At 37.4% G+C, this 10,074-nt stretch overlaps 1 protein-coding gene across 1 annotated transcript in view; it reads left to right on the top strand.

Moving 5' to 3' along the window:
- The window catches only part of ATR (ataxia telangiectasia and Rad3 related), a 164,001-nt gene that overhangs the window by 136,692 nt on the left and 17,235 nt on the right, over positions 1 to 10,074 (top strand). Inside the window, exons 42-45 of the mRNA XM_006869870.1 lie at positions 1,776 to 1,830; positions 3,055 to 3,211; positions 3,315 to 3,468; positions 6,548 to 6,699. Of these exons, the coding sequence (XP_006869932.1) occupies positions 1,776 to 1,830; positions 3,055 to 3,211; positions 3,315 to 3,468; positions 6,548 to 6,699 (518 nt within the window). The remainder of the gene's footprint in view (positions 1 to 1,775; positions 1,831 to 3,054; positions 3,212 to 3,314; positions 3,469 to 6,547; positions 6,700 to 10,074) is intronic.

The following is a 10,074-nucleotide window of genomic DNA, read 5'->3' as shown; positions in this document are numbered from 1 at the left end:
AGAGAATCTTTCAATAACGAAAGTCGAGGCTTGAATTTTTTCTTTAGTTCCCCCATCTTGAGAAATGCTGACCATGTTTTTCCGTTTTGGTTATCCAACTCTAAATCATTGCATATTTTATTATAGTATTTGGTTTTATTTTCTCGAGCTGATCAGCTCTTGGACCTCTTCCAAGTCTTCCATTTGCTTTAGCTTCTCTACACTGGAGAGCAAGTTTCGAGTCTCCTCTGACATCCATTTTGACCTTTTCCTTCTTTCTTGCTTCGTAATGACTTTTTGCTCTCTTCATGTATGATGTTCTTGATGTCATCCCACAACTCTTCTGGTCTTTGGTCTTTAGTGTTTAATGCATCGAATCTGTTCTCCAGATGATCTCTAAATTCAGGTGGGATAAAGTCAAGGTCATATTTTGGCTCTCATAGACTTGTTTTCAGTTTCAGTTTGAATTTGCATATCAGTAATTGATGGTCTGTTCCACAGTCTGCCCCTGGCCTTGTCTTCACTGATGAAATGGAGCTTTTCTATCTTCTCCTTCCACAGATGTTGTCAATTTGATTTCTATGTGTTCTGTCTGGCGAGGTCCACGTGTATAGTCATCTGTTATGCTGTCTAAAGAAGATATTTGAAATAAACAAATCATTTGTCTTGCAAAAATCTATCATTCGTTCTCCAGCATCATTTCTATCACCAAGTCCAAATTTTCCAACTACTAAACCCTCCTTGTTGCTCCCTACTTTTGCATTCCAATCACCAGTAATGATATATATGTATATATATATACACATACTCATCATTAGCAAATAAGTAAATGTATTGTGGGAAAAAGAAAATGAAAGAGGAAAATCTAGAATGAAACCTATAATATTAAATTAGAAGCCGAGATATCGGTATAAATTATTGGTTTTAAAAAAAACAAATACAGATGAATAGACAGAGAAATAGATTTAGGTATTTTAAATTTAATCGATACAATAAATAATGATAATAATGACTTAACCAATAGAAAAATAAATGCACTAATTTATACTAATACAAGTAAATACTTGGATATATAGATGGGGAAGAAGGAACAGTCTTTACTGACAGTAGAATTGCAGTAAATAAATGTAGAAGAACATATCGAAATAGAAAATCACCAAATGGCAAACAACACTAATGATTTTTGCAACAATTATTGTCAATGGATGCTACAACTAGTGGTCAGAAGTATGATGTAAAAAACAGGCTATTTGCAGAGACTCAAATTATCTACCCACATGACACTTACTAGTTGTTGCTGTTAAGTGCCGTCAATTCGGTTCTGACCCATAGTGACCCTGTATAGGGTTTCCTAGGAGTTATTGGTGAGCTTGAACCACTGACCTTGCGATTCAAGCCCACTTTGCAGTCCAGTGCATTAGCCCACGGCGCCACACCAGGACTCCACTTACTACTTAGAAAGGGAAAAAACAGTAATTAAACAGTAATGAAACAAAAATATAACCAGCCAGAACTGTAAAAAATTGCCACAGTCATTAAAGACAAAGACTCACGAGGAATTTCTGAGTTGGATATATTTCCTCATGGCATGCCATACTATAAAGAGATGACAACAAGTGAATGCAGTGTTGTCTCCTGAGTTTGTTCCGCGTCTAAATAAAAGAATATTAGTAGAACAATTGGTAACATTTGAATCAGGGTTGAAGATTATTTAATAGTGTTATAACAATTACATTTAATATTTTATTTTATTAATATTTTAATAATAGTGTTATAATAATACATTTATTTAATAGGGTTATAACAATTACAAAAAGTTCATGGAAACATGGAATTCACTTCCTGTTTTAGGTAACTATTATTATGCACTAGAATCATTACATCCTGGTGTGGTACTGTAGAATAAGCACTATATTGCTTACCACAAGGTCAACAATTCAGACCCACCAGCTGCTCCTCTACAGGGTCCCTGTGAATCCAAACTGACTTTAACAACAATAACAATGATTATAATGGAAGATATGAACATTAGGAAAGTTTGAGCATAGAATATTTGGGAAAAATGTGTCATAGATGCAACTTTTTATAAGTCTAAAGTTATTTCAAAATAAAAATGCATATGATGCAATACATTAAAAATCAAGTTATTAGAATAAAGTAAAAAATAATTACTGTTGATACCCTATTATATTATGGTATTGTGCTAAGTATGAATGTACACTTTATTTTGTATTGTTAACCAGCCTGATTATCTCCATTTTATGGACAAGGCCAGAGAAGTTAAGGAACTTGCTGAAGTTCACATAATATTTTGCAGAGCTGGACTGTATCAGTTGAGAACACTTTTCTGCTTCCTCAAATGATTCGGATTCTACAGGATTAATTTAAGAATTAGGAATACTAAGCATTTTGAGAGTAAATATAACAGAGCAATATAACAGCAATATAACAGAGAGTAAATATAACAGGGATTCTTACTGTGGACTCAGTTTGGACCTGTACTACATGTTGACTAATTGAGACCTTACTATATGGTATTAGTGAAAAACCAAAAAACCAAATCCAGTGCTATCAAGTCGATTCTCATTCATAGTGACCCTGTATAGGTTTCTAAGACTGTAGATCTTTATGGGAGTAAAAGGTCTCACCTTTTTTTCTAAGGAGTTGGTAGTAGGTTTAAACTACCTACCTTGTGGTTAGCAGTTCAGTCCTAACATCCTACAGCACCACCAGGGCTGTAGTTTTTCCCAGTTCTAGGGGGCACAATTCCCATTTTTACAGTTTATTCTGTGTAATATCTACTGGAGTTACTTGATTAAAAAATACTGGTTTTAATTGACATTAATTTTCATTAAAAGCAGACTAAACTTTGAATAGATATTAAGGAGAGATGTGGCTTATAGTAGTACCAGATTATAATTTTACCCATGTATAATTTAAATTTTCTATATATTTCTGTTTTTGAATAACATTTTCAATAAAAGCACACCTTTTTTGTCCTGTTTTAACAACAAAAATATTCACCCTTTTTCTTATTTGAATCTGGTAATTCATATAAATCATTTTGCTTTGTAGGAGTGTACATGACAGGAAAGGAACTTCGCCAGTGTATGCTACCAAAGGCGGCAGCATTATCTGAAAAACTCAAAGTATTCCAGGACTTTCTCCTGCCCAGACATCCTCCTATTTTTCATGAATGGTTTCTGAGAACCTTCCCTGATCCAACATCATGGTAAGTTGCCAAGAGAATTGTTGAATGTGTGTTTTTAATATTTTAGAAGTTACTGTGTCATAGGACATTTAAGGATATTTGATAGGCATTATGTTTCCTTTAGGTATAGTAGCAGATCTGCTTACTGCCGTTCCACAGCAGTAATGTCAATGGTTGGTTATATCCTTGGGCTCGGAGACCGTCATGGTGAAAACATTCTCTTTGATTCTTTGACTGGTGAATGTGTACATGTGGATTTCAACTGTCTCTTCAATAAGGTATGCAATGATACTTAACTCTAGTTAATTGTATGTTTTCTCCAAATTTTCTTTTCTTAGTAACTGTTCTTCCTTGATATTGTTATTAGTGGTGCTTTTAGTAACAAGTTTGTTCAGAGAGCCTAAAGCAGAAGAAGAGTGATAGGCATAGGTTCACATTCTGACTCAATTATATGAAAAGTTTTTTTACTGTGACTCAGTTTTAGATATACTTGTTGTTATGTGCCGTGGAGTTGGTTCCGACGCATAGCGACCCTATACAGGGTTTCCAAGGCTGTAAATCTTTAAGGGAGCAGAAAGTCTCATTTTTCTCCCATGGAACAGCTGGTAGTTTTGAACTGCTGGCCTTGCGGTTTACAGCCTGATTCGTAACCACTATGCTACCAGAGCTCTTAGGTAGTTTAATATAATGATGGCGTAAGAATGGTGTGGGGGCCGCATCTGACCACCTCTGACTTTGTAAGTGTTGAAGATCAAGATCAGCAGCCCAAGACTAATTCCTGTGAGGCAGATTCCTGTTTAGTCATACCTGCACCCTGCAAGCTGTTTACCAATTCTGATACCAACCATCCATCCCATGGCACTCTTTACTTCTCTGCTAGGTTTGATAATCCATTGTAATTGCCACACAGAACTCAGAGACAGCATTCAAAATTTTGGTTTTTTTTTTTAACTGAAATAACATTACAATTCAGGATCAGAAACAACACAGGATATAGTGCTTCAATCAGGACAGCAGTGCATTCAGACATGCCTGTTTACCCCACAACCTGTTGGCCTCAGGCCTGCTTAGGCAAGTGATAGAAAGCTCCTTTAGGTCTCTGGATAAGTGCTCAGAGTCATCCCACTTTGCCAGTAAGCCTCTGTCAAAAGGCACTCAGCTCTAACTCTATGGGTCCAGCTCCATGGATTGGCAAATCTAGGTCCACTGATCAGTGCCCCGAGGCACTTACTTCTCCAGCAGGCCTCTTGCTTGAGGACACACAGCTTTCTTGCTCTGTCTCCATGGCCAGAAAGCTCATTGTTCTGTCTTGTGCTGGTCTCTTGGTTCTGCTGCAACTATTTCTCTGCTGCTGCTTCTTGCCATCTCTCACTCTGTCCAGTATCACAGCTGTTTCCTGGGTCAAGGAGGTTCTCAACATAAATTTTCAATCCAAAGGATGTACTTTTTTCCCAGCTCATCTTTCTTGGTGGTTGTGAGATCCTCCTTTCCACATCTGGCATGGTTCATTTTAAGCCTACTGTTGTTGTTAGGTTGGTACTAACTCATAGCAACCCTATGCACAACAAAACGAAACAGTGCCAGCTCCTGGGCCAACCTCACAATTGTTGCTACGCTTGAGTCCATTGATGCTGCCACTTTGCCAATCCATCTTGCTGGGAGTCTTCTTCTTATTCTCTGACCTTCCACCTTACCAAACATGATATCCTCCATTAACTCGTTCCTCCTGACAATATGTCCAAAGTATGAGAGACGAAGTTTGGTCATCCTGGCCTCCAAGGAGCGCTTTGTTTGCACTTCTTCCTATACAGATCTGTTAGTTCTTTTGGCAGCCCGTGGCACTTTCAATATTCTTCTCCAACACCATAACTCAAATGCATCAATTCTTCTACAGTCGTCCTTATTCATTGTCCATCTTTTGCATACATATGAGGTTATTGAAAATACCATGGCTTGGGTCAGGTGCACCTTAGTCTTCAAGCAGACATCTTTGCTCTTCAACAATTTAAAAAGGTTTTGTGCAGCAGATTTGCCTAATGCAATATGTCGTTTGATTTCTTGACTGCTGCTTCCATGAGTGTTGATAATGAAATCCTTGACAACTTTTAAGCCTAGTAGGATGGCAAAAATGATCAATTCCCACATGAAGGTCCAATATACCTTGTTTTCATTATCTTCGTCTCACAAGATTCCATGTTCCTTATTTACATTATTAGCAAACTGTCTAATTCCCTTGGTAGGCCACATCAGTTTACATTTGTTCTTCCCAGTCATTTGATGGGAGTTATGAAGACTGTAGCTAGAAGGGCCATATTAAGTAATTCACTATACTGCAGATGATTCCCAAACATTGTAGCATATCATAATCATCTAATTAATAATTGTTGTTTTTTAAAAATATCTATAACTAGGAAACACCCAGAGATTCAGAAATAGGTTGAGAATTGTTGTTGTGTGCTGTCAAGTCCATTGCTACTCATAGTGCTCCTGTATAGGTAAATCTTTACTGGAGTAGAAAGCCTCATCTTTATCCTGCAGAGTGACTGATGGATTCAAACCGTCAACCCTGCAGTTAACTTCCTAACCCTTAACGCATTCCACTACCAGGGCTCCAGGGTTAGAGTGTAACCTGAGAATATATAATGGAGGCTGGTCTCATCTCTCAGGCCGCTTGCAAATTTCTAGTGGTCGGATTCCAAAAGGCAAGCTAGTAGGTTAACCCAGTATTTTTTTCATCCTCACTCTCTATGGGTTGCCGTCTGCTGTTACATGAAAACAAAAGGGCCCAAATCCAATTGAGGAGAAGTCAAAGCTAAACTAATGGCATAAGTTAAATTATACAAAATAGAAATTTATAGAGATTGACTGAAGGTATGAAAGAATCCTACAAAAGGCAGGTTATGGCTATATGGCATGTTTCATGTCTTGTCTTAGGGATGTAAGTAATCTAACACTTAGTTGTTTCTTTTCCTGTTTTAAAGTGAAAGTCTTAAAAAAGTGGAAAATATGAGAGTGCTTATTTTATATTATTCAAGCAAGACTTTAAGATAGTTAATAAGAGTAAATATTGAATGTGTAATTGTTTCTCCAATATTCTTCACTATACTGAATTTGGTGAATAGTGAGTCCAGCCTCTAAATCTTAGCTAAGGAATGGTGGTTTTAGTTCATTGAAAGCAAAGGCAGCTAGGTGGAACTTTTGTGATATAAGCCTTTAACATAATTGCAAATGTAAACACTTAGCGGGGCAGTTTTACCCTTTGCTAAAATAAATATAGACATGAAATTCTAAATTCTTTGAGTAAAGATTTAAAATTCCTAAATGAGTCACTTTTTAATGAACTGCATTATTTTTAAGGGAGAAACCTTTGAAGTTCCAGAAATTGTACCATTTCGCTTAACTCATAATATGGTTAATGGAATGGGTCCTATGGGAACAGAAGGTCTTTTTCGAAGAGCTTGTGAAGTTACGATGAGGCTGATGCGAGATCAGAGAGAGCCTTTAATGAGGTAATCATCTATACTTCGCAAATAATTAAACAGTAAACTGGGATTTAATTGCTGGTTCCTAAATATATTTGCTTTTTAGAAACCACATTGCATAGGCTTGAGGTAAATTTTTTTGTAACAGCTTTATAAGGGTGTAATTTATATATTATACAACTCACCCTTTTAGATTGTACAATTTAGTGGTTTTTAATATATTCAGATATATGCATCCATCATCACTAATTTTTAAGCATTTTCATCACCCCAAGAGAAACCCCTTACCTTTTAGCAACTTGACTAAAGTATCTAATCACTCTCCCAGAAACCACTAATATACTTTTAATCTCTATATGTAATTGCCTTTTCTTAATATTTCATGTAACTGGGTTATGCATCTTGTTGTTTTTTATGTCTGGCTTCTTTGACTTAGCATATTTTCAAGATTCATATATGTTGTAACATGTAACAATACTTTATTCCTTTTTGTTGTTGAATAATATTCTATCATATGAATATATAACATTTGATGGACATTTAGATTTCCTAATGGTTACCAATTGGGTTGCTAGTCTCATGATCAGCAGTTTGAAACTACCAGCTGTTCCACGGGAGAAAGATGAGGCTTTCTGCTCCCATAAAGATTTACAGTCTTGGAAACCCTGTACAGGGTCGCTATGAGTTGGAACTGTCGCCCCAGCACGTAACAACAACAACAATGGCTATTACGAATAATGAACGTTCATATATAAGTTTTTATGTAGATAAATGTTTTCAGTTCTTTGGGGAATATACCCAGGATTTGAATTAGTAGGTCATATAGAAGCACCTGGTGTAGTGCTGTCAGATATGCACTGGGCTACAGACTGTATGGTTGATGGTTCAAATCATATATAGGGTTTCTGTGAGTTGGAACTGACTCGAGAATACTTAACAATAGTAGCCAGACATATAGTCCAGATGTGGCACTGTAGGATAAGCACTGGATTACTAACAATAAAATTGGCAGTTCAGACCCCCCAGATGCTCCTCAGAAACCCTGTACAGGGTTGCTGTAAGTCAGAACTGCCTTGATGGCACTTAACAAAAATAGCATATTAACTGTAAGTTAAACATTTTGAGAAACTTTGACTGTAAGTTAAACATTTTGAGAAACTTCTCAACTGTTTTCCAAAACAGCTATAACATTTTACAAAGTCACTGTACCAGAAAGAAATGGTGGAAGTTCAATGATTACAAGAGGTAATATATGATCAAGAGCCGATGGCATTGAAGGAAGTAGTCCAAGCTGCACTGAAGACATTAGCAGAACACAAATTGAAATGTTCAACAAACTGATGCTGTGCTGGAGGCACTCACTCGTCTACCAAGAAATTTGGAAGAAATCTACCTGGGCCAGCTGATTGGAAGAGATCCCTGTTTGTGTCCTTTCCAAAGAAATGGAATATAGAAACCATCAAACACTTAATATCATTAACATTAAAATTAACAAGTAAAATTTTGATGCAGATAAGTCAAAAACAGTTACAACAATACATTGACAAGGAGCTGCCACAAATTCAAAATGATTCAGAACAGGATGTGGAACTAAGCATATCACTGGTGACTTCTGATGAATCTTGGCTGAAAGCAAAGAATACCAAAAAGATGTTTACCTGGTGTTTTATTGACTATGAAAAGGCATTTGACTGTATGGTTCATAACAAACTAGAAAACATTGTGAAGAGTAGGAATGCCAGAACACTTAAAGGTGCAGAACCTTTACCAAGAGGCAGTTGTCCAAACAGAACAAAGGGATACTGAGTGGTTTAAAATCAGGAAAGGTATGCATCAAAATTGTTTCATTTCACCATACTTTAATTTAATGTATGTGCTGAACAAATGGAGTCCTGGTGTGATGCTGTAGGATAAGCAGTGGACCTTAACATCAGTTGGAACTGTAAGGTCTATGGTTCAGACTCACCAGCCACTTCTTGAAACCCTGTACACGGCCGTTATGAGTAGTAACTGACTCAATATCACTTAATAACAACAAACTGAGCAAACAATCCAAGAAACTTGATTGTATGAAGAAGAACAAGGCATCAGGATTGAAGGAAAACTCATTAACAACTTGTGATATGCAGATGACATAACTTAGCTTTCTGTAAAAGAAAAGAACTAGAAATACTGATGAAGATCAATATGTATTGTACTTCAGTGTAAAGAAAATGAAAATCTTCATAGCTGGGTTAATAATATCATGACTGCAATCTCTTTCATGTACCTTGACGTAATAGTATTTACATCTATTCACTTTAACTCTTGCATTCCTCCCTGTGTCTTCCAGTACCTTCATCCTTCCTGTACCAACTTCCCTTTTGTTGTATATCACTGAAGTTAACATATATCTGCCTTCTACCCAGTGAGTAATTTTGCCTCACCCTCACCACTGGTAATGTTTCTATTAGCAGGAAACCCTTTTCTTGAACATCTGGAGGATTAACCACAATGAAAGGGAAAATAAACAAAAAACCAATGCATTTGTTGGAGAAAACTGTGGGGCTTCTGGCAGCCAAGGATCTTATGAAATGGGTGGAGGAGGGATGTGACAGCTGAATTACCAGCCTTAGATGGAGTTCTTATGTTGTTGTTGTTAAGTACTGTGGAGTCGGTTCTGAGTCATAGTGGCCCTGTACAGGGTTTCTGAGGATACAAATCTTACAGGAGCAGAAAGCCTTATCTTTCTCCTGTGGAACAGCTGGTAGTTTCGAACTGCCAACCTTGAGGGTAGCAGCCAGATTTGTAACCACTATGGTGCAGAGTTCCTTGGAGTTCCTATGTGCTTAGGTTTGTCTATCTTCAGGGTATGCAATTCAGAAATAGCTTATGGAGGCCCTTGCAGTTACTGGTTTCACTGTCTGTCAGACCCAGGGAATAGCTGGAAGCAGAGTGGCTGACTATGAGGGCTCCTACTAGATTAATTGTGGTTTGGATGTTGTCCGTGTTTTGTAGGTCTAGATCAGAGCCTGCATGAATCCAGGCATCAGGGCAACTCACAGGGCACACACCTCAAATTAGCTCACAACTGCATGGCTCCTGGAGAGCAGGATCTATACTGGGGGTCGATCAGGATGGAAACGGCTTCACCTCTGGTTCCTAGGGGAGTATGGGGAGCACTAAGGAGTCACACCTTTTCCATTTATGGTGTGAACCTGTGCCATCAGGCCTCCATCTGTGTGTCTCTCTCTAAAGTTGCCTGCAAAAGTTTAAGATGGGCCATGCATGTCTTCATAGTATTCTGTTATTATCCTTTTGATTTCCTTTGGTTCCGCTGTGACATCACCCATGTGATTTCTAATGCTTGTTATTTGTGTCTCCTCTCTCTTTTCTTTTGTTAGGTTTGCCAATGGTCTGTCG

Source organism: Chrysochloris asiatica, unplaced genomic scaffold (genome assembly GCF_000296735.1).
Source record: "Chrysochloris asiatica unplaced genomic scaffold, ChrAsi1.0 scaffold00136, whole genome shotgun sequence".
Taxonomy (NCBI): Eukaryota; Metazoa; Chordata; class Mammalia; order Afrosoricida; family Chrysochloridae; genus Chrysochloris; species Chrysochloris asiatica.
This window is presented reverse-complemented; position numbering and strand designations above follow the sequence as displayed.